The sequence below is a fragment of the Diplodia seriata genome (genome assembly GCF_021436955.1).
Source record: "Diplodia seriata strain FDS-637 chromosome Unknown scaffold_4, whole genome shotgun sequence".
In the NCBI taxonomy this organism is placed as follows: Eukaryota; Fungi; Ascomycota; class Dothideomycetes; order Botryosphaeriales; family Botryosphaeriaceae; genus Diplodia; species Diplodia seriata.
In genome coordinates, this window is record NW_027117311.1 from 1,137,773 (window position 1) to 1,160,136 (window position 22,364).

Consider the following 22,364-nt stretch of genomic DNA (forward strand, 5'->3'; position numbering starts at 1 on the left):
TGCCGCCGACGCGCGGACGAGAGCCAACCCGGCTCGGGCAGGTCGAGCGGGCTTGGAGATGATGGGCAGAAGGAGGCTTGCCGGCAGCCGGCGCGCAGCGAGTCGTGCGCTCGCGAAGGGAGAGGGAGATCATCCACCATCGTTGGTTGCTATGACACGCGGAGCCTCCTGCTGCCGCCCTAGGCGAGCTGAGAGAACAGAGAGCGTGCGCACACCTGTGAGACCTGTGAGACACCCACCACCGAAAGCGCGCGCCGCCCGCCCACGCTCTCACCAGGACCCCCGTGCTCTACCGACGTGGGCTGCGGGCGTATGTAGAGCACAGTCCGGCGACGCGCGCATGAAGCTGCCGTGCGGCGCAGCAGCAATATCTGGCTTGCGCGGACGCGACTCGCTGCGGCATTACATCAATCCTGAAGCCCATCCGCTCCCGTTGCGCTTCCCGAAGCGTGCGGTGCGCCTCGCTCCCAGCCAGCACGGTCCTACGTTGCCCTGCCGCCCGGCCGTTGGTCGCCGCGCGCAGACGTTCGCGGCAGCCGGCTGCGCATCATCGCACCGTAGGCTTGCTCCTTCCTGCTGAATCCTGCCGGCCGCACGCGACGCCACTGCTAGCTGCGCTGCGCTGCTCCGCATACATCATCATCTTCGCTCGTAACAGTACGTCTCGGGCGGCCTCGGCCTCTACGCGCTCCCTGCACACCCGGCGCGGCGGCACAGGGCCATCCTGGACGTCCTGCGCGCCACATTTGCCGGGCGCTGTTGGCTCGTGGACGCACCGGCGGTGGGCGTGCGCGAGTCGACGGCGGGCCAATTCTCGCTCGCGCACCCCACCAAGCCGCTAGGGCGACTCTGGCATCCCACACACAGCCCAGCGCAGGCCACTCGCGCCCGGCAGCGCTGCGCACCACACCACCCGCCAGGGCCCCAAAAGGCCCGAGTCCATTCACGGCGTCGCAAGCATCGTTCGGCCAAGGATCGCTAGTCCAGCCTCAGCGGTTGCCCGCCCGGTGCTAAGCCAGCTTCTGAACGCTCTCCGACCGAGCGGCCTTCCCATCACGCCGCCTGCTGCCAGCCATAGAAGAGCACTGTAACAAGGTCGCTCTCCACTGGTCGCCCGCCCGTGTCCATACAATCCAGCCCTCCCCAAGCCCGTGGACCGCTGGGAACAGCAAGAGGCAAGACCACCCTCAGCACGAGAATCCTTCCACCTGCCACACCTGTCCCGCAACCCCCGTGCTTTGCGCAACACTGCCCTCGCCAATGTCGGACGCGCAACATGGGGAGCGTGGGGGAGGCATGCACGCCTCTCCCCTCTCTGCCGACTTCGACAACGACGCTATTGGAGCGATGACGGATCTACACTCCTTCCACACATCATCTTCGCCGCGGCACGTTCGCTTTCCCCAAGGCCATCGCGACGACGTCTCCGGCACCTCCAGCGCCGTGCAATCCCTCACCTCGGCCAGCACCCTAGACAGCTCCAAGCTGGATCTCTCACCCTCCGACAGCGTCGCCCGCGAGGGCGTGCTGCGCGACACCTTTTTCCCGCGGCTCCACAATGACGCCGCCGCCCATCTGGACGACCCCGACGAAATGCAAAAGAAGGATCCCATCGGCACTCAAATATGGAAGCTGTACAACAAGCAAAAGTCGCAGCTGCCCAATTCCGAGCGCATGGAGAATCTGACCTGGCGGATGATGTCGATGAATCTGCGGAAAATGCGGAGGCAAAGTGCACAGTCAGTAGTGGCCCTTTTTTTTTCTGTACTTTTGCGACATTCTGCGTGTCTAGGATGGTGTTGACAAAGCATGCCGCTAGGTTATCTCACAAACCAACCAACGACGATAAGAGAGCGAGCTCGAGACCCACAACCGCGCCCAGCGGTATCGCGCAGCTACGAAGCTTGTCTCAGGACAAGCAGGCGCACCACGACCTTGAGGGCAGCAGGGCCGAGCCGATGAACCTCGACGATTTCATCGTCCCCTCCTCTGTCGCCTCCCCAGCGGGCGTGCCCGACTCGCCCTCGGCCTCGGACGATCAGCCCTCGTCGAAAAATGCCACTGCTCCTGCCATTCCGATAAGGAAACAGAGCCAGTTGAACGACCAGACCCTTCATATTTCGCGCGCCTCTGCCCCTTCCGTGCAGCCGGCAGTGAAGAGAGAGAACGAGTTTGGGTATGTGCAGAGGCACGTACGCAAGACAAGCATCGATGAGCGAAGAGTAGGTTCTCATGCTGCCTTTTCTGGCGAATCACTATCAAGAAATACCCATGTTAATCCTTATCAGCCTCCCAAGAGGAAGCCGGACGCGTCCCCGCAGGTACCCGCTGTGAGCAGCATTATGATACCCCACGACCCCGAGGACCAAGGCTTCCACGACTACTCTCTCGACCAACCTCACCCTCCTCATTTCCAACAGCAGCAGCACTCCAACTCCAGCCAGATTCCTTTCAACCTCCACACCTTCGATATCGACAACGATCCCATAATCAACTCTGCCGGTCCCTTCCAGAACCAGTTCAACTTCTCTCCCATCGGATCGCCCATGGCCGCCAACCAGGGAAACCACTACTCGAGCATGTTCAACAACGCCCACTCGATGGCGTCGTCGCTCAACTCGACAGATTTCTACAACTCACCTCCAGGTTCCGCCTATCCCTCGACTGTGTCGACGCCCCAGCCAATTCCCGAAGGCGAACAGATCTTCTTCGGAGACCGCAGTGGCATGGAAATCAGAGGGCGCATGGGCAGCTTCAATCCTCCCCACAACAACTTGTCCAGCTCGATGCAACCTTTCATGTTCAATCCTACCGCCGGCGATTCGTTGTTCAACAATGTTTCGGCTGCGGGACCGCCACCGCCCTTTTCGGCGCACTCCTACCATCAGAGCAACCACGTGGATCCCAACCAGATCGTTCACCCCAACTTCTCGCATCCTGGGCGGTCTCCTAGTATGGACTTGTCAAGGAATGACAATATTTTCCAGTTCGGAGCTGACTCCGATGACAATGAAGATGAGGGTGGTGCGTTCGCCGACCGTACGATGCCCATGCAATCGCAGTATTCCCCAATGGATGATTCATCGCTTGATTTCAACGGGAAGTTCCAATGGGATACCACCAATCTCTCGAACCAGTTCAATCCGACGGCCGCGCGGTTCCCGGCAGGGCCTCCACGTAAGACGGTCACTATCGGGCCAACCGAAATGGTTCCCTCGCCGCAAGACTGGAGCTCCGGGGGTAGCTTGGGACGTACTCACGGCTCTGCAGCTTCCGTCAGCGAGATCCGGAATCGTGGGAACGATCCGCGCCGTCAGAAAATACCCCGCACCAGCTCCACACCGAATGCGGCTGCTCTAGCCCATCAAGCGATGCAGCAGCGGCCGCAGTCCTCCCCCAACTCGCCTCCAGAGTCGGGTTTCAGCTCGGCTGCGCCATCTCGACCGGCTAGTCCTGGTGGCAGCAAGTCAGGCGATCAGAGCGGTACGCCTACAACATGCACCAACTGCTTCACGCAGACCACGCCCCTGTGGAGGCGTAACCCTGAAGGTCATCCGCTCTGCAATGCATGCGGTTTGTTCTTGAAGTTGCACGGCGTCGTGCGCCCGCTGTCGCTCAAGACGGATGTCATCAAGAAGCGCAACCGTGGCAGTGGCAACAGCGTGCCCGTCAGCACTTCGAGCAGGTCGAAGAACAAAACGTCGCGCAAGAACTCGATCGCCGCGCAGTCTACTGCGACGACGCCCAATTCAACCAAGGCCAGCGGCGCTGAGTCTGAATCTCCGAAGTCGATTACGGGTTCGGCGTCTAACAACGCGGCGTCGAGCACGGCTGCGAACACTGCTAGCAACGTCAGCACTACTGCTTCTAAAAATGGCGTCGTGCCAATTGCGCCCGGTCCCCCCAAACCGCAATCTCAGAACTTGGCTGCTTCTGCTCCGGCACGGAACTCTGCCGTTGCCCCCAAGCGCTTGCGGAGCGCGAAGGCCGGCAATCAAGATACCGAGATGGGCGATGCAGATGACACCACTGGCAAATCCCTTCCCTCCACTAGCAGCAATCAGAAGAAGAACGAGCCGAAACCTCTCGTCCAGGCTCCTCCGTCCATGGCTACTCAGCACAACCCCATTCAGATGGGCTCCATGGGACAAGGCGCCATCCCAGGGTCGGGAAGCGGGCCGCAGGAGTGGGAGTGGCTGACAATGAGCTTGTAGACTGCTGGTTGTCTCAGCCAAACTCAGCAGGGTTGCATTTGTCCATTGTCTTGTCTCTCCACGCATCGGGTTCGAGTTCGAATCGTTCTTCGTGTGCTTTCTTTTCGTCGGGATGCGGCGTTCATCCGTTGTTGTTTCCACCTGAACCAAGATGATACCTCGGGCGGGGGTCGTTGGAAGAGGGACCACTGCACTCCCGCCCTCGCTTTTTGATGATCGCGCTGTTCCACGCTTCGGAGAGACATTGTTACATGTCTCTTGGTAGAGAGAGTTCTTTTCGTCATATGATCCGTCATGTCGTAAGTCCGACGAGCACCACCACGTTCTTTTGGGCCTGGAAATCAGTGTGGAGGAGGCAGGCGCTCTGCACCGGCACGCGGGCCGTTAGCTCACGATGCAACACTCGATGTGCTGCGTCATGAGCCGACGTTTTGTTGCGGACCACTACTCCCGGTCCGTTTAATACCTAGATTGACAGCGGTGGAGGAGGCAGGCGCTCCGCCGTGAATGTGGATAAAGAGACGAGAGAAGAAATCGACGATGAGATGGCGACTCGGAAGGACAGCACGAGGGAACCATCGAACGGGACAACCTACCTGGGGTGATGCAGTGGAGGCAGGCGCTCTGCAAATCCTGTGGTACCCGTTACCTAATACCCCTTCTCGGTGGCTGCCTCTTTTTTTTTTTCATCTTTTTGCCCTGTTTCCCTCTGCTCGTCCCTTGTTCTCTTTGGCCACGAAGTTTACGATGTGATTCCCTTGTTCTTCCGTCTCTTCTTCTCATCGTCCGAGAATCGAGACGGTCGTTTTCGTTGCGCGCAGCAGTTCCCGTCTGTTGGGTCTGTGTGCTTCAGCTCAGTTAACGGGTTTTCGGCCGCGGTTTGTTGTTGTATTCCGTATAGACAGGGGTGGTGTTATGTAGGAGCGCGCGTCGCAGATGTGGCTTTTCTTTGACTTTTCGATTTGTTGAACGCGAATTGCGGTTGTCGATGTTGTCGTCTGTTGTAGCTTTTCGTGGGCCGTTCCACTTGAGAGGATGGCGAGATTTGACGCAAATCAAGAGAGATTGATATCCATGCTTGGCAGATGAGATGTTAGAAGTGCTTGCGCGTGAAACAATCTGAATCCCCCCTCTTGACCCAAACGACAGCAGCGAGGACGAGAAGGTGAGTAGAGACGTCGAGCGCCATGATCATCCCGACAAAATTCTTCATCACGCGCATCCTTCCAAGCCAGCACGGTTCATGATCCAGTGGGACCAATCGTCCTGGCTGGGGGGAAAGGGCATGCGAGAGGAGTGATTGTTTTTCAGAGTCCCGCTTGCATGTGCCCCATCTCTTTTCTCTTATCGCACAGTTGCGCAGTGGACAAAGAAGGAAGCTCTGGCGCCGATGATTGGATAGTTCGTGGGTGAAAGTGGGAGTCGTCCCATGCGGTTGCGTGATCCTGTCCGAACAAGGGAAGAGGAAGGCAGATAAACCCGTCCAGGCAACCAGTACTAGTCAGCCGGTGGGGGTGACATTCATCCGTTCATTGACTTTCGGCATCTTCGGCATCGGATGAACAGGCAGGCAGTCATCAGTCTGTCCGATGGAGATCCGACGACGACGGTAGTCGTTTCCGTCTCGCTCGACGTTCTGTGTGCGTTGCGTATCTTATCGGCCTCGGCAATCCTTTACTCTTTCTTCTCTTTCTTTCCCTTTCGCGATGAGAGCCGTAGGTGGCGCCAGATGTCGTCACCGTCGGTAACAACTTATCCGTTTCATTGCCTCCTCTTTTCCCTTTCGGTTCTTCCTCCGTAGTGCTTTCCATTCGCTCACCAACGACGATGATAAGGCGGCATGGGATTTTTTTTTTTTTGTCTGGTACGGCGACGGTGGTGGTGGTGGTAGTGGAGCGAGGTAGAAATGCGAAAGCGAGGCCAAGGTGTACGCGAACGTGTCAGGGCAGTGGTGGTCTGGAAGGGTCGAAATGGTGGCAGGTGAAAGGTTCAGGTCCATTGCAGTCCAGTAGGAAGGGCAAAAGGAACAAGGAGGGAAGAGGGTGCATGCGGCTTAAATGAAAGAAAGCATTTTGCCGGGTGCTCCTGAGCGGTGCCATTGGCAGCAGGGTTGCTAAGAAACAATAAGCTAAGAAAGACGTGATCCCCACCGGTCGTTGGGCCCGGGGGTGGCCAGGGCTTGCTGTAGGTATTAGTAGGCGTTTTTGCGGACGATCAAATCAGAGACAAGGAAAGATGCGAGAGCGAGAGGAGAGAAGAGTAACAGGGCCGGGCGTGATTTCTTGCAATTGGCTTCGGGCCCGTTCTCGGCCACGATGCGAGACAGGAGAGCGAGAGGCTTTTTTGGTCTTTTTAGGTCGGTGGGCGTGAGTGGCCGTGCCAGCAGAGTGCTCAGATCGCAGGGCATTTCTCTTGCTAACAGCAATGCCCGTTTGGGCCGGGCGGGTGGTGCGCCTTGGCAACTAGATAGGATGACGCCAATGAGCGCCGCCCGCCTGCAGCCCACCGCGAGGGGCCCTACCTGGCGTCGCGAGGGCCCGCATGTAGCCGTCGATGCGCGGTGGTGTTTCTTTTTTTCGTTCCGGGGCGCGTGTTCGTTTGCGCGGATGAGGCTCTGGGCTCTGGCAACCAATGCTCCTTCGTCGTCCGCTTGCGTGCTTGCCGGTTGCGATAAGCGGCGCGCGGGGCGCGGATTCCTTTTCTCCTCCAAGCTTCGCCAATCACTCCACTGCCACCTTTGCTGCTCGTCCGCCGTGTCCCACACCGGTGAGCGACACGCGCACGCGCACGCTCTCACACAAGCTGGCCCCGGCCCGTCGGGGATCGATCGTTCGACGCGGCTCCCGCAAGAGGCAAATTTTTGACTCGCTCGGCGACGCGGACGCAGCGGGACCCGGAGATCCGGAGAAGGTGCGCGGTTTGATGCGGATGGAGATGACGATTATGGGGACTGCACAGGGAGCCGGCCTTGGTGGAATTGCATGGACGTAATGAAGACACCGGGCTGATGGGTTATTAGGTAAGTGTGGCGGATGTCATTCCTCTAGAGGCGACTGCGCGCCGTCCGTGAGAGATTATTTGAGTTCAGTATTTCGGCAGCCCGCTTAGATCGGGACCACGGTCGGCTTGGCGCGCACTGCATCGTGGACTTGGTGGTGGTGGTGGTGGTGGTGGTTTCATTGACGGCGGGTGCTGTGCAGGTTTCTGAGCACTTTTGAGCAACCACCAGGACAGCGCGCTGCCAAGACGGGCTGGTGTAAAGCGTGCAATGCATCTCGTGGATGTTGGGCGCAGTACGAGGTCGCTTGGACCTTCGGCTGCGTATCTTTGACCAAGCTTACATCTCGACCGTCCATCAGTCGATACCCGCCGACACCTGCCTCTGGGGGATAGCGGCTCGGGATAGCGGCAGCAAGAGCTGGGGAATCTCTGGCACGACTTGGACATGACTGCTGCGCCACAGGAACACCCCAACGCATCGCCCGTCAGCAAAATTTCTGTCAACGCTTGCTGTCAAACCAATCGCCCTGTCCGGCATTCATCTGCGGCCTTGCCGTGTCGGAAGATGGAAATAGCTTCAGCTATCAGCCACCTGCGAAAGCCACCAGACTAGTCCAGTCGGTGGCACTCGCTTGTTGTGGTCGCCTCAGGCTCGCAACAAGACGTCGTGTTCCAGGAGTGCCTCAGATTCGTGACGCTTCTCTGACGCTTCCGGCAACAGCTTGTCGCCACGCCACGTCCAGACGCATCTCGAACCGACCCAAATCCCCAGGTACAGCCCGCCCTCAAGCTTTGAGCTGACACCTGGCGTCCGTGAGCTTGTCGTGGACTTGCCCGCATTCAGCTATAACACCCCGCGCTATTCTTGGAGCCCAGGCCATTGCACAGCCAGTTCCCTCCGCATAACCCCCTCGCGGCGCCTGTTCCTACACCAACGGTACCGCAACCACTTCAGATCCTGCCCTTTTGAGTACATCTCACGTCTCGTCAACGCTCAGCCCAGCCCCCGGCGTCAACGCCATGCAGCGTCGACTCATTCGCTGGTCGATCAGGGCCTATCCGAGATCCAGTTAGATTCGAAGTGCCAGCCTGGCCGTGGCTGAAGGTAAGGTTGAGAGTAAGCACTGGGCCATAGTGCCGTGTCGTATGCTCGATAGCTGCAAGCTTTGGAACAGGAAGCGTGCGAGCACCCTTTAGCCGTAGCGCTACACACAGCCCCTTCGTTGCCGTCTTTCCGCCTCGTATGCACAGTAGCCCAGGAATAACCATCAGAGCTGGGTAAACGGAGGCTTGCGGAAAGCATAAAGACGCGTCCGCCGCTTGGAGTGTTTTCCCCCCAGCATCAAATCAACTACTCCTCATCAACAAGATACCCCATTTTCTTCTTTTAATCTGTTCAAAGAAAAGGACTGTTTGACACAGTTTCCGTATACCACTCTCTAATACCAAAGAAAAACTACCTCGACTCAACCACCAACCGCCAATATGCACTTCTCCACCTACACCCTTTTGGCCCCTACGGTCTTCATCTCCCTCTCTCAGGCCAAGAATATCGACATCGTCGTCGGCAAGAACGGCCTGACCTTCGAGCCCAACAGCACAACGGCGGCCAAGGGTGACACGCTCACCTTCAAGTTCTGGCCCATGGCGCACTCGGTCGTCCAGGGTGCCTTTGACTCCCCCTGCACCCCGTCCGACACGGGCTTCAACTCCGACTTCGTCCGGACGTCGTCGGGCGCGGCCAACAGCACCTTCGTCGTCACCGTGAACAACACCGATCCCATCTGGTACTACTGCTCCCAAGGCAAGCACTGCCAGAGCGGCATGGTCGGCGTCATCAACCCTGCGTGAGTGTTCCTTGTTCCTCTCTTCTTAGCATAACACTTGCTGGGTGAAAGGACACGCGGCTAACCATGTGACTATAGTGCAAACAGCAAATCCAAGACCCTAGAGGCCTACGCCTCCGCCGCCGCCGATGTCGACGAGGCCAAGACGCCTGACGCGATCCGCGGCGGTGTCTTCGAGTCTTCATCCTCGTCGTCCTCCGGCAGTTCCTCGTCGTCCTCCGGTAGCTCCTCGTCGTCCTCTACGCCCTCCGGCTCTGCATCCACCCCTGCCTCATCGACTGGCGCTGGCGCTTCCATCGTGGGTCAAGGTGCTGCTAGCATTGCCGGCGTTGTCGCTTTGGTCGCTGGTCTCTGGGGCTTGTAGGCGATCCTGTGACCGAAGGGGGAAGTCTGGACGACTCTGCGGATTGGAAGGACGGGAAATGTATGGTTGGAAATCAGGGGATTGCGGCGTCTTGATGGCGCTATGAAGGGTGTTAATTTTCTTCTTCACTTTTTCTGGGGGCAGTATACCTTGCTTTACTAGCCTGGTGTGTGTGTTGCATGGTAGGGTGGCAGAAGAGGCTTTTGAACAGGCTCGCCGAAGTCACGAATATGATGCATGCCGATCATCCACAATTTGAATCACTTGTTCTGTCTTGGATTAGTGCTTGTGCACGACTTACCTTTGTAAACTTGAAACAGTGTTTCCTGAGTTTTTGATTATGTTCGTGCTTTACCTCCACTTTTACCTACATGACAAGGCAGTGAGTGGGGATGATTCCGGGCTTAGGAATACTGGTGATGCCCATTTCGATGTGCTTTAGTTCTTATTGTGCGCGGCTGTGCTTGTTGGCTAACTTGATGTATGGGGGAGAACGGTGGTAGTTCTGGGGAGAAGAGATCTTAAATATTTCCATACCCATAGACAGGCGTACCACGGGAATCATTCGAGGCGCTTTATCACACAATGATCTTTTACAGGGACCTATGAATAGAGATATGGATCTATTATTACCATAAGACAAAGAATCAGGATAAAGCAGTTCGGATAAGATAAACTATAATGGCTTTGTTACTCTATGGAACTATCCAATGCCATTCATATTCCTTTTGACATCAGCATCGCATGATCATTTTCCGGTGTCTTGATGTCGGGTAGACAAACAGGCTGCAGCAGCCACTATCTTCCAATGGATGTATATATGGCCTGTACATCCCGCTAGAGTCCTTGGAGTTCAGAATCACCAACATACACCCACAAAGCGAAAAAGAAACAAGCAGAAAGTCAACATTCCCCTCCAAAGCCCAACTCGCAGCATAAGAATACTTTCAAAATGGCCAGCGCTGACAGTTACAAGGAGCATTCCTGGAATGTTTGCATCGTTCAGTAGATAGTCATGGTTATCCTCGGCCAACAGTCGAAGGAATAACCAGACGTCTTACACTATGTGTCAATTTTAATACAATTCCCCAACATCATTTGCATTCCGGTGGTTCTCCCTTCCGCTGCGACAGCTGTAGTGACAACTTTATACACACCCGCTTGTGCCTTGACTTTGGAAGTTACCCAAGCGCGCGTACAGCGACAAGCGGCATTTGACAAACAACCATTTTCTTTCCCGCCTGACGACCATCCGTGTGGGAGGCATCAATACATACCATCAGCACTACCAGAAATCAAGACGTGACCCTGCCGCACTTGTGAAACATGTACACGCATACGCGAGATAGCGCGTTAAAGTAGAGTGGCGTCAATCCCGTTGGTCCGCGCCGCCGAAGATAAATAAGCAAATGCAACCTGAGCCGACCTGGTCAGTGTTTTTCGCGTTGCTTTTCCCTTATCCCCCACTCATGCCCCGATTGGCCGCGAAATAGTCAGTGGAAAATGTCATCATCCTAGAAATGTGTGGCTCGGGACAAAAACGCGGCATCGGGATCGTGACACCTCGGAGGTTTCCTTTTTGATTACGACACATGAGGGCGACTGAGAAAGGGAGGGGGGAAAGTGTCTGATGACCCATCCAGATTTTTTTTCTTTGGTGTTACTGCAGGGTAGTCCTTTCCTCGTTCCGCTACCGCGGCGTTTCACTCTTCCTAAAATCGCGCTTCCGCCGAGGTCGTCTCTTTCTCCACGTGGAGGTGAGTTCGAAGAGAAAGTGGTGGGATGGTATGTGTAGGAGAGAAAGTCAGAACGGCATGTGCCGATGAGAAACAAGGTTTCGGGTAAAAGAGAAGGAAAATAAGTACGGGAACGGTTGGGTTCGGAGACGGGAGTGAGCGGTGACTGGAAGGATTGAACGACGGGCGGGGGCCAGGGCAAGGCTCAGCCCGTCTACGAACCCGCCGTAAGGGTAAAGACAAACCAGACCAATGGTTGGGAGCTGACGCGGGCAGGAATCAGAGAAGGGCGGGCTCGATGGGGAAAAGCAAAGTAACCTTCATTGCACCGGCTTTCCCAATGCCTAGCATGGCTACAGATTCGACGCAGTATAAATCCAATCGGTCGATGTCCCAAGCCGCAAGGGATGACACAGAAAATTGCATGTCGCCAAAAGAAGAAGGAAAATGGGGTATATCCCTACATCGGGGCAAGACAAGATGCTGAGCCGAGAAAACGAGAAAAGTTAAAAGCAAAACTCCAGATGAACGCCTTACGCTCGCTCGCTCCTTGATTCAACGGGATTCGCATTCGCACACGTCGGTCTTCGCACGCCCAAACAGGCAAAAGTAAATAGTAAACAATACCGCTGCAATGTCGATTTTGTGCCGCGAGGCATCCAATCTAGTGTGAAAAACGGGCAAAAAGAAAATGAGGCCTGGCCGATCGTCTCACTCCTGCATAGCCGACAATGCCAGGTTACGTGGGTTGGGCATATGTCGGGAGTCTTGGATGGTGTTGTCTCATTGGTAGGTCTTCTGTTGGGCCGCGGTGATGGGGTAATGTTGGGCCCATGTGCGAACATGCCGGAGAGCGATGTAGCATCAAATTCGAACATGGCGCAGGCGAGGGAGGTATGTGCATGGCAAAAATAGTCGTCTGTCGAATCTCAGCGGCCGACGCGGCGGTCGAGGTGCTCGACACGGCGGCGGTAGGCCTTGACTATCTCTCCAATACGACGTATCTTGTCAAACTCGACCTGGAGCTCGTCGATCTGGCGCAGGATTTCATGGAAGCGGGCGATTTGGGCGTCGGCGTCAGAGATGAGGTTGCCGGCGCGGTCATACTGCATGGCGGTGGCGGACTGGGTCTGCTCGGAGAGCTGCGAAGGTGCGCGGTCAGCGAGAAGGGTTGCTAAGTGGGTGCTAGGGCAGAACTCACATGGGACCAGCGCGACTGGATGCTATGCAGCAAACGGTCAAAGTGGGTGCTCAATGCCTGCAGGCTGGACGGGTCGAGCAGCAAACGGCCCTGGGACGAGGCCTGGCTGGCAGCGCGCGATGAAGAGCCACCATGCTGCGAGAGGGCGACCTGTTGGTGGTAGCGGAGAGTTTGGATCTCGCCCTGGGTCAGGCCGAGCTGGCTGTCGGGAATGGAGGCAGCTGGAGAGGCCATTGTGCGGAGCCACGCACGGCGACGGCATTGTCAGGCACTCACTGGCCGCCGCGCGCCATGGACGCGGGGATGTCGAAGGGGGCGGGAGAGCGGAGGAAGCGCGGGCGCGCGAAGGAGGGGTTTGCAGGTAGGGCAGTAATAAGGCAGTCAGGTAGGTGGTTTGGGAGGGGCCCGGCCACGGCGGAGGCCCAGGCAGGCGGGAGTTGCACAACCAACGAACAGAGCAGCTGCAGCCCTATCGTCCCGCGACTGCGACACCTGCGCCGCCGGCAGAAGCGCGACGACCGGAAACCCACCGCGCGCATCACATCCCACGCCCGCCGTGCGGTATCTACCTTCCTCGCTGTGCCCGCAGGCCCGGGCGGTAACGGCTCTGCCTGCGACATGGCCACTCACACGCCGCCGTCGCACACCACCTCGCCGTGCGGCGCGACTCCAACGCCCTCGTCCTGGGGCACTTGCGCCGGAAGATCGTCCGCATCGGCAGTGCGCGCGGGTAAAGATGGGCCTAGGGACGCAGGTCCTGCCCGCCGCATGTTCAAGACGTCAACGCCGTGGCTGCAGCGACCCCCCGAGCACATGACGCCTGCGCCGCCTCTGACCTCAGGCGCCCGACAAGAGCGCCGGCTCTGCCCGCCGCCGCTCCCACTGCCTCTTTCAGCCTGAATCCGTCCCGCTGCTCCACCCCATCCCAAACACCCTCCGGAGCGCCCTGCCCCGGGCACTGACCCTCCCGCTTTACTGCTTTGCTCCCGGAGTCTCTCCCACCATAGCACTCCCAATCTCGTGTTTATTGATCTGTACCCGTGAACCCGATGTATAGCTGTATTTAACAAAGACTCTTTCTCGTGCCCGTGTCTTGTGTGCCAATGGTCACAGTGAAGTTTCGCCAGCATGCACGTCTCAAGCCTCCTCACCCTCGTGTCTCTGGCCTGCGTCGCCTGTGCGACTATCCTGCAGAACGGCCAGGTCCGAGACGTACACTTCCCAGACACGGCAATCGCCCTCGACGACTCCAGCAATTCGACCTGGAGGACCTACCCGCCCAATGCCACCGAAATCGGCTACAAAGGTCGCTGGGACAGCAAGCACATCTCTTGTAAGCCTCATGCTCGAGCGATGGGAATGTGACTGACAATCGATCCATCAGGGTGGTCGTGAGTCTCCAACACCAACTATCGAGGACTGTAGCTCAAGTGCACCACCTAATGCAGAGCCCCTGGCCTCAAATTCGGCTTCACGGGCGACCGCCTCGCCATCACATTCGGACAATACACATCCCCAGGCGTCCTCATCGGCTACCGTCTTGACGGCCAGGATTGGGTGCAACTCCCTTCATTTCTCTTTGGTTTTCCCTTCGCCCTACTGGCTTTCCCTCCCCGGGAATCAACAACACCCATCCCCGGCTAACTTGCCTTCCCACAGCAATTCACCAATGTAACCGTCAACTCCACCAACCTACTCATCACCTCCACCACCCCCAGCTTCAACCTCACCACCTCCACCACCCGCACCTTCGAGCTCCGCGTCACTAACTGGTCCCTCGGCGTGCAAGTCGCCTCCATCCACGTCTCCTCCGTCGGCTCCCTCGTCGCCCTCCCCCTCGCCCCGCGTACGATCGAGATCATCGGCGACTCCCTCTCCGCCGGCCAGTACGCCACCTACGAGGGTCTAGCCTCCTACGCCTGGGACCTCGCCGCGGGGCTTGGCGCCACCGAATTCGGCATCACCGCCTACCCAGGCATCTGCCTCGTTGACGCCGAGTGCTGGGGCAACACTCGGGGCCAGCTCCGCCAATGGCGCTACGCGTCCGACACGTCCTACCGCGCGACGGAACTGTACGGTACCAATCACGACGACGCCGAGGAGTGGGACTTTGCCGCGCATCCAGCCGCGGACGTGGTGGTGATCAACCTGGGCACGAACGACAACAACACGGCCAATAACGTCAGCGCGGCCGCGTATCTGGACGCCTACGTCGATCTGGTGGCGGACGTGCACGAGGTGTGGCCGCAGGCGCAGATTGTCCTTGTTAGCTTGTGGAATGGGTTCAGCCCCGTGGGCTCATCGTGGGCGCAGGGAGGCGCGTTTGTGGATGAAATCGCGGAGGTGGCGCGGAGGTATGAAGCCGAGGGCTTTGTGCACTACTTTAACACCACGGGAATCATGCAGCATAACGATATTGTAAGTGGTGAAGATTTCCCTTCCCCTCTGCGCCTCTCCTGGCAGGAAGTGAAGGGGAAATGCGATGAGTACAAATCCTTGACAGAGAACGAGAACCAGCGCGAGAAGTGGACAAACCTTGCATTTTGTGGAGAGCATATGGAAGGAAGAGACAGCTGACCATTCGACTCGCCTGAAATACAGGGACCGCAATGGCATCCTACCGACGTCGGCGCCCTCAAGCTCGCGAGCCACCTCATGCAATTCATCAAGATCAAGTTCGACTGGGACCTGCTGGCGACCGGTCCCGAAATCCAGCACGAGACGCTGTATTGGAATGATCAGGCAAACTACTAATTCCGGCTCCTCAGAGTTACGTGTGCACCTTTTGTCCGAGAAAAATGATCCCAAAGAGCGTGCGCAGCGTTGAAGATTGGAATCTGTACCCTTGGAAAGGGGGAGCTCCCCAATGATCAAGATGCTACAATGTTTTTCCAGACGCACAGCGCCCCTGATTTGACGTGTATATATGGCTCCATTATTACTCAACTTGTTCGCTGTATTGCGTAGATGAAGGGGAGCTTCAAGCTGCGGTGACTAAGCCCTATGATAGGATCTGGAGGGTGTATAACGTGCACTAAATGACACGCTTATGGATATTAAGGCTGGAATCCGGGATTTATAATTAGACATTTGGGGTAAGGCGCACTGGCAGTATTGGGGTATAGAGGGGGAAACAAGACAAACGATCTCTTTGCTCCGGTTTGTGGGAGAAGACTCGCCAAACAAATCATACGCAAAACAACAAACACACCCATTAAATGCAATAGGGGGAATCAGATATCAATCTCGCTAAACGATCGCTTGCTCTACCATGCCTCAAAAGAAAGAGAAATGACGGGGTGGTGGTAAAAGACAGAAAGGTGCTAAAAATCGGATATCCCAAAATCAGAAAGCTGATGGCCTTCCGCACTCGCTCAAAACAAAAACAAAAAGCATTGACCAGCAATTTAGTGATACAGAAAGTACAGGGGAAATGTGTCTCTATGTGATTTTGTTGAGGGTTTGCATCCTCACACGCGGATGACGATGCGTACGCCGAGCGCTCGCGCCTCTCGCACGCAGCAAGCCAGACAGGTCCGGCCCACACGCCCGACGAGAGCGTGCTCGCCGCGGTCCGCACACCACGCACGAGCCAGGAGCGCCGCGTCAGCCCCACCAGACGCACTAGCGGGAGTGGCCGTGCTGTCCGCTGGAGGCTTGAGAGCCGGTCCCGAATCAGCCGAATTACGCGGTGGGCGGGCATCGATCACGAGGACCTCGCCGCTAGCCGCCGTCTCGTCCAGAAGGGAGATCGTCGACGACGCGGGCGTGAGATGCGGTGAGCCTGCAAGCAGTTGCACCGGTGAGATTACGCGGTACTTATGCGCGACGTGCAGCGGGTGGGCGGAAACTGGGCCGCTTCTGCCTCCGGTGGAGTTTCTGTTCAGGCGGCGCAGTTTCTTGTTCGTGGCGGAAGATGGCGGTGTGCACGGCCAGGCCGTGATAAACTGAATGTCGTAAGTCAACGAGAGAGTAACGCTTGTTTCCAGCAAATCGAAGGCCATTTGAGCCGCGTAGCTGAGTGGGGGCTCGGCGTCCGCTGCTAAAACCGGGTCCTGGACTTCCGCCACGGGTTCCGGGAGGAGCTGCAGGCTGTTGAAACGGACTAGCTTTGCGGGCGGTTCGACCGAGTCCTTCGGCAGGGTAAGATCTTCTCCCGTAACCTCGTCGTCGAGTTTCCCGGCCAAGTAGCTCGAGTCAAGTTCGATCTTCTCTCCACAGTCGATCCTTGCCTTTGTCTTTTTACCTGGGCTTGGCGGCGGTGCGGTTCCGTTGACGATATCAATCCAGGAATCCCTGAAACCCATTGGGACGTAGGGTACGCTGATCCATCCCATGCACTCTTTCGAGCCTTCCATGGTGGCGAGAACCCTCCCAACAATACAGTTCTTGCTCCACCAGCCGCGGTCAGCGTAGATAAAACCACCGTACAAATTAGCCGACTCCCCGAGCGCGGTCACAGCCGACTTGTCATTCTCCAGCAAGGTCGAAATAAGAAAATGCGAGATGGCTTCACCGGGGAGGACCAGTCCGGTGAGATAAGTCCGGCTCAGCCAGCCGCCAATGTCGGTGTGTCCATTACTTGAGGCCGAAGTGGGCTGTGAGCTATCTCTCCTAAGCAAGGAGGGTCGTTGAGGCGTGGCAGGTGCTGAGGTAACCGACGGGTGTAGTTGTATGGATCGTGAGGTGCTCATGCGGCTCGGCCGTGGGCGATGGAATTCCTCGTCAAAGTATCCGTTGAGATCCTTGGATACTCGTGGTGTCGCAAGAGGCGAGGCAAGCGGCGTACCGTAGACACTTGGTGATGGAGGTGTTCCGCTGTCCTGGAGCTTAGCTGTCAAATTAATCGAAATTTCTTTGTACCGAGGCCACCCGATAGTTTCTGCAAAATGAAGTAGTCCAGAGAGCTGGCGTTCCCGGTAGCGGGGTCTTAGCCAGAATTCAGTTTCCTGCGGTTCCTCCTCCTCCTCGGCAGAGCGTCCGACGTTAAGGGCAGCAAGGAAACCTCTTCTCTTCGGGGTAAGGGGGGCTGGTGTCTCCTCGCTGATCTCGATGTTCTCCAAAAACCGTCTTGCTAGCACCAAGTCCCAGTCAGTTTTGCGGGACTTTATGCTTGCAAAGTTGCGGACCTCGGCCTCAGTCAAATGCAGCTGTTCTGTGACTTCCTTCACAGTGAGCCCAGAAATTGCGTCCAAGCGAAGAAGAAGCTCTGAAGCTAGCAGAATCTGGAGCAGTAGCATGTCCCTTTCGCTGGGCCCAGCGTACTCCTCCGAGTCTTCAGGATCCGAAGCAGCGCTCTCCCACAAGATCCGGCCAAAGCGTATCCGCCATTCCACAAGACTGAAGTCATTCCAGATTCCTTTCAACCTGAGGACCCTGATCAAAGTCTCGATTTGCACCTTCAGTCCAGTAGGGTCGCCTGTCGACCCATCGTAACGAGGCGGCATGAGGAATTTGCCGAACAGGTGGGCGTACATTTCTCCAGGGGATTGCGAGTGCAGAATAGTCGTCTTGCCGGCGGTCTCCTTGAAAGCCTGGTGAACCTGACTGAGTTCCATAAGCCGCTCGTATATCAGCCGTTGGTCGAGCCATTTGATTCCCAATTTTTCCGGTGCTTCCTCCAGCAGCTCCCGATTCGCGATAGCTTCGTCATCGTTTTCTCCCAGACGCAGGTGGTCGGATCTCGGAATCTCCAGAAAATGGTCGAAGCCAACAGTCCCAGGTTCCAGTCCCTGCGCGCCCAACATACTCGGGGTTTCCACCACATTGATGTCGTAGCCCATGGGCAACCCTTTCTTCTCATCCTGGTGTCCAACCTGGCAAAGATGAGGGCGGAGAGTGGCAGAGGAGAAAGCTTCGTGGGAAAGTTGCGGACTGTCGCTGACATCTCGCACAATGAGGGTATCGTCGTAAGGAAAGTCAACTCTCGGGATGCGCCGGCCTTTGATCTTGTCCACGGAAAAGAGAGGCGCGCCGGCGAACAAATTCGGAATGTCGTCTTCGGTCAAGCCTGCGGGATCCATGGTGTTAGCGAATGCAGCCCCTGGCACGCCTCGGCTTAAGGGTCAGTTCCCCTGAGGATCTGACTGCACAACCATGGCGGTGAAAAGGGTAGATCACGATCACGTACCGCTCGGATCGGGAGAGGAAACATCGTCGGGGGCCTCTGATCTGGCGTCGTCGGCGTCGTCGGTTTGCGCTGGCTGCGCGGTTGGGACATCGGAGGTGGACGCAGCGGCAGCGGATCTGTCGTCGTCGGTGGTCTTCGCAAAGGACGAGCGCGAGCGATAATGCTTCTTCAGCCCTCTGAAGGGCTCGAGAAGGCTCCTGCGCTGCAGGACCGCGGACATGTTAGCAACCGTGCGATGCGGTGCGCGGGCAAGACATACCTCTGGCTCAACGACGCTCGGGATGCTGGCAGCGCGCTCCTGCTTCTTCTCGGCGTGGGCGGGCGAGAAAAGCTGGCGCAGGAGGTCGCGCTTTCTCACACGCTGCACCTCGGGGCCCTTCTCACTGGCAGCGTCCTGGTCGGACGGCTGCGGCTGCCGTCTGCGCCAACCAAAGGCCATGGTGACGTTGGGCGAGGGAGGAGCGGCTAGGGGCGCAGTCGAGGCAAGCGCGGCTTCGTTGGTGGGCGTGGCTGGATTCTTGACGGCCTCGACCATAGGTATACACCGCTCATTGCCCGATATCGCGCGATATTAGAGGGACGAGCGTCTTCTCGCGAAGCAAATGCACTGACTCGGCGGACGGAGGCATAGTGTGGTTCAGGAAAGCAGAGGGTGTGGTGGAGGAAAAGCTGGGCAGGGCAGCCGGTCAACAAGCAAACCGGGCCTGATCCTGGCAGCAGATCCTGCTGGGTGATAGCATGCCTGCAGGACTTCCCGCAGCGGCCGTTGCGCGGGCGGGCTGATTGGTGCGCACTGGCGCGCGCCAGCTCACTTGGTGCCACATCAGGACCGGGATCTGGTGCAGCGATGGGGCGGCGGCTCGCAGGGCAGAGGCGAGTGCGCTGTCTGCTGCGCTGGGCGGAGGTCAGGCTGGCCTGGTGGAGTCCGCTGTGTTTCTGGAACGCGTCGGGTGAGGGCCCGGGGATCACTGCCTTCGCTGGGCGTTCGAGAAGGCGCCCGGTGCTACCTGCGCGCCGGGCTGCCCCGTCGCGTTGAGAGAGGCCGATACCACCGGTCCTATCAGTGCGCGACATTTGTTTGGCGGCCTTCCTTCTGCGCTGCCCCGCCGCGCCGCTCGCCGCAGCCGCCGTTAATTTTTTTTTTTTTGGCCGCCGTCCCAGCAACGGGAACCCGCACGTGTCGGGCCGTGCCATGGCCCCGCCGCGACGTCAACCTCCAGCGAACACTTCAGCGTCGTGCCAGCTATTTGTACAGCTCGCGCGCATCTCTGGGGTCGCGTTGCGCAGGTGCCGCCGCTGCCATTGCGGGTGACGATCGTGGGCGCGGGCGAGGAAACACCATTGCCGAGCTTCAGCTTGGCTCCTCTGCTGCTGATCAGCCCTACCTTTCCTTGTTCGGGATTCCACCATTACCAAATCTGGAACTCGCTGTGAGGCTGCAGGCAGCATGCGGGTAATAAGGCATTACATTTAGTGCTTATTGTAGTTTGCGTACCATATATAAGATGCCTTTGACTTGGATCACTGCTGCATCATCTCTGCCCACTTCACTTCTGCCCCTAGCCACCACGCTTCTGAGAACCTGCAATTCATCATGGCGGCCGAGGCATATGACTACGTGGTTTGCGGGTAAGCCCCCTCCCCGGACTGCGCAATGGCCTACTCATACGCTCGCCCCACAGTGGCGGTACTTCTGGCTGCGTCATTGCGGGCCGCCTGGCAGAGGACCTCAATGTCTCTGTCTGCGTGATCGAAGCAGGCCCTGACAACGCAGATCTGGACAATGTTCACATGGTCGGCGGCTGGTCACAGAACTTTGACGGACCAACGGATTGGAACATCACCTCCGAGCCCGCTCCGGGAATCAACGGCCGCCAGGTCAAGAACAGCCGAGGCAGGTTCTTGGGAGGGTGCAGCGGCCTCAACGGCACTCTTTGCATCAGGGGCAACAAGCAGGACTACGATGATTGGGGTCTGGATGGCTGGACTGGGGAAGACATGTGGAAGTGTATGGCCAGGGTAAGTGTGGTGTTCCGAGGCCCCCCATCAGCAACATTACCCCGCATCCAAACCCCTCCTTGGCGTGGATGGTGGCTGTGACTCAGCATCCTGACGGAAGCTTTACCATTCTCAGTCCAGTGGCCAGATAGCGTGCGCGTGGCTTGTTCCGCAATTCTTACATTGGCTCTACCAGATATCAACATTGACTTCTAGAACTACAGGCGGAGACATTCCATCCCAAGGCTGATTTCGAGGCCGACTTGAGCGTGCATGGCACAGATGGACCTCTACATACGGAACCCCACGACCTTGCTCCTATTTCTAAGCTTCTCCTAGATTCATTCCACGACCAAGGGGTTCCTTATACTCCGGACCTGTTCTCTACTGGAGCTTCTCCCCAGGGATCCAGTAACACCGTACGCACAGTCCACCAAGGTGTTCGGACAACTGGAGCAGACTTCATCACGAAGGGGTATCGACGGGACAACATCACCATCAAAACGGACAGCGTGGTTGATAAGGTCATCCTCGAGCGGGTAGATGGAAGGCTTACAGCTACCGGCGTCGGGATTGTTACCAAGGACGGTACCGAGACAACAGTCCAGGGAAGGAACGAGATAGTTTTGAGCTCGGGAGCTTACTGCAGTCCCGCAATCCTCATGCGCTCGGGAATTGGGCCTCAGTCCGAACTTTCCAGGCACGGCATTCAACCCCAGGTCGATCTACAAGGCGTGGGGAAGAACCTCATGGACCATGCCATCACCTTTGTCTTCTACGAGACCAACGAGCCCAAGCTCACCAACGACCACCTCGCCTACTATGATGGCGCCCTCGCCTCCAGCTACCAATTGTACAAAGACACAAAGACCGGCTTCCTCTCCGCCTTCCCCTTCGGCGCCTTCGGCTACGGCCGGCTCGACGACCGCCTCAAAGACCTCCCGGAGTGGCAACAAGCCAGCCCACCCGCAGACCCGCACGTCACCAAGCCTCACGGACCAGCGGAAAACCGCGACGCGATGGGCCTGCTCCCCTCCGCGCAGCCGAACGTCGAGTGGTTCAGCACCGAATGCTACGGCGGACCGAAGCAGTACGCCGACTTCCCCGGTAACGGCCAGGGCGCCTTCGCCATGATTAGCATGCTACTATCGCCGCGCTCGCGTGGCTCCGTCACGCTGGCCAGCGCTGACCCCACCACCAACCCGGTTGTCGACCACAACTACCTCGCCGACCCGCTGGATGTGCTCGTCATGGCCGAGGCGTGCCGCTGGGGCAACGAGATTGTGACAAAAGGCGCGGGTACCAAAGACTACATCAAAGGCTCTTGGCCGCCGAGCGAGAAGCATCATGAGTATACGACACGGGAGGAGTGGGCTGACTTTGCACGGAAAAATGCGACGACCTGTGAGTGGAACCTCTCCCCATTCATGAAGCGGATCGGAGACCGAGCATGTTGCGGATTACTGATGTTGAATGGCTAGGCTACCACGCTGCGGGAACGTGCAAGATGGGAAAGGAGGACGATCCAACGGCTGTGTTGGATGCCCGACTTCGAGTGAGGGGTGTTGAGGGGTTGAGAGTCGCGGACTGCAGTGTAATGCCACTCATGAACCAGGGACACAGTAAGTCACGATCAACTAATGCCTTTGATCCGTCTAACGCCGTACTAGCTCAAATGCCCGCATATGGCATTGGTGAGAAGGCTGCAGAGCTGATCAGGGAGGATGCGAAGCGAGCGCCTGATGCGTAAGTCGATACCCTTGGATCTCGATTTTGATAAATTAGCTGATTTGAATGATAGTAGGAGGAATGACTCTGCTGTGGCTTCTATTTGAACTACTGATCAATGGAAAATACGTTCAGATGGCTTGAGT

General features: G+C 57.5%; 7 protein-coding genes across 7 annotated transcripts; 4 read left to right on the forward strand and 3 right to left on the reverse strand.

Moving 5' to 3' along the window:
• Nucleotides 1-1,260: 1,260 nt before the first annotated feature.
• GAT1_1 (Sodium- and chloride-dependent GABA transporter 1) lies at nt 1,261-4,214 on the forward strand (the record flags this gene model as incomplete). Its single annotated transcript, XM_066775662.1, has 2 exons — nt 1,261-1,739; nt 1,793-4,214. The coding sequence occupies 2 exons, from the start codon at nt 1,261-1,263 to the stop codon at nt 4,212-4,214; spliced, it is 2,901 nt and encodes a 966-aa protein (XP_066633543.1).
• Nucleotides 4,215-8,699: 4,485 nt separating this feature from the next.
• SLS55_004204 (uncharacterized protein) lies at nt 8,700-9,425 on the forward strand (the record flags this gene model as incomplete). Its single annotated transcript, XM_066775663.1, has 3 exons — nt 8,700-9,061; nt 9,140-9,264; nt 9,370-9,425. 3 exons carry the CDS (start codon nt 8,700-8,702, stop codon nt 9,423-9,425), a joined length of 543 nt encoding a protein of 180 aa, XP_066633544.1.
• A 2,665-nt stretch (nt 9,426-12,090) lies between these two features.
• On the reverse strand, nt 12,091-12,596 carry SLS55_004205 (uncharacterized protein; the record flags this gene model as incomplete). Its single annotated transcript, XM_066775664.1, has 2 exons — nt 12,091-12,303; nt 12,363-12,596. 2 exons carry the CDS (start codon nt 12,594-12,596, stop codon nt 12,091-12,093), a joined length of 447 nt encoding a protein of 148 aa, XP_066633545.1.
• An 894-nt stretch (nt 12,597-13,490) lies between these two features.
• On the forward strand, nt 13,491-15,116 carry SLS55_004206 (uncharacterized protein; the record flags this gene model as incomplete). The annotated part of the gene is made up of 5 exons (XM_066775665.1): nt 13,491-13,695; nt 13,747-13,753; nt 13,811-13,919; nt 14,022-14,780; nt 14,964-15,116. 5 exons carry the CDS (start codon nt 13,491-13,493, stop codon nt 15,114-15,116), a joined length of 1,233 nt encoding a protein of 410 aa, XP_066633546.1.
• A 716-nt stretch (nt 15,117-15,832) lies between these two features.
• SLS55_004207 (uncharacterized protein) lies at nt 15,833-18,385 on the reverse strand (the record flags this gene model as incomplete). The annotated part of the gene is made up of 1 exon (XM_066775666.1): nt 15,833-18,385. The coding sequence occupies one exon, from the start codon at nt 18,383-18,385 to the stop codon at nt 15,833-15,835; it is 2,553 nt and encodes an 850-aa protein (XP_066633547.1).
• Nucleotides 18,386-18,484: 99 nt separating this feature from the next.
• SLS55_004208 (uncharacterized protein) lies at nt 18,485-19,027 on the reverse strand (the record flags this gene model as incomplete). The annotated part of the gene is made up of 1 exon (XM_066775667.1): nt 18,485-19,027. The coding sequence occupies one exon, from the start codon at nt 19,025-19,027 to the stop codon at nt 18,485-18,487; it is 543 nt and encodes a 180-aa protein (XP_066633548.1).
• A 1,059-nt stretch (nt 19,028-20,086) lies between these two features.
• SLS55_004209 (uncharacterized protein) lies at nt 20,087-22,240 on the forward strand (the record flags this gene model as incomplete). The annotated part of the gene is made up of 5 exons (XM_066775668.1): nt 20,087-20,121; nt 20,175-20,511; nt 20,715-21,894; nt 21,972-22,112; nt 22,161-22,240. The coding sequence occupies 5 exons, from the start codon at nt 20,087-20,089 to the stop codon at nt 22,238-22,240; spliced, it is 1,773 nt and encodes a 590-aa protein (XP_066633549.1).
• Between the last annotated feature and the right edge of the window lie 124 nt (nt 22,241-22,364).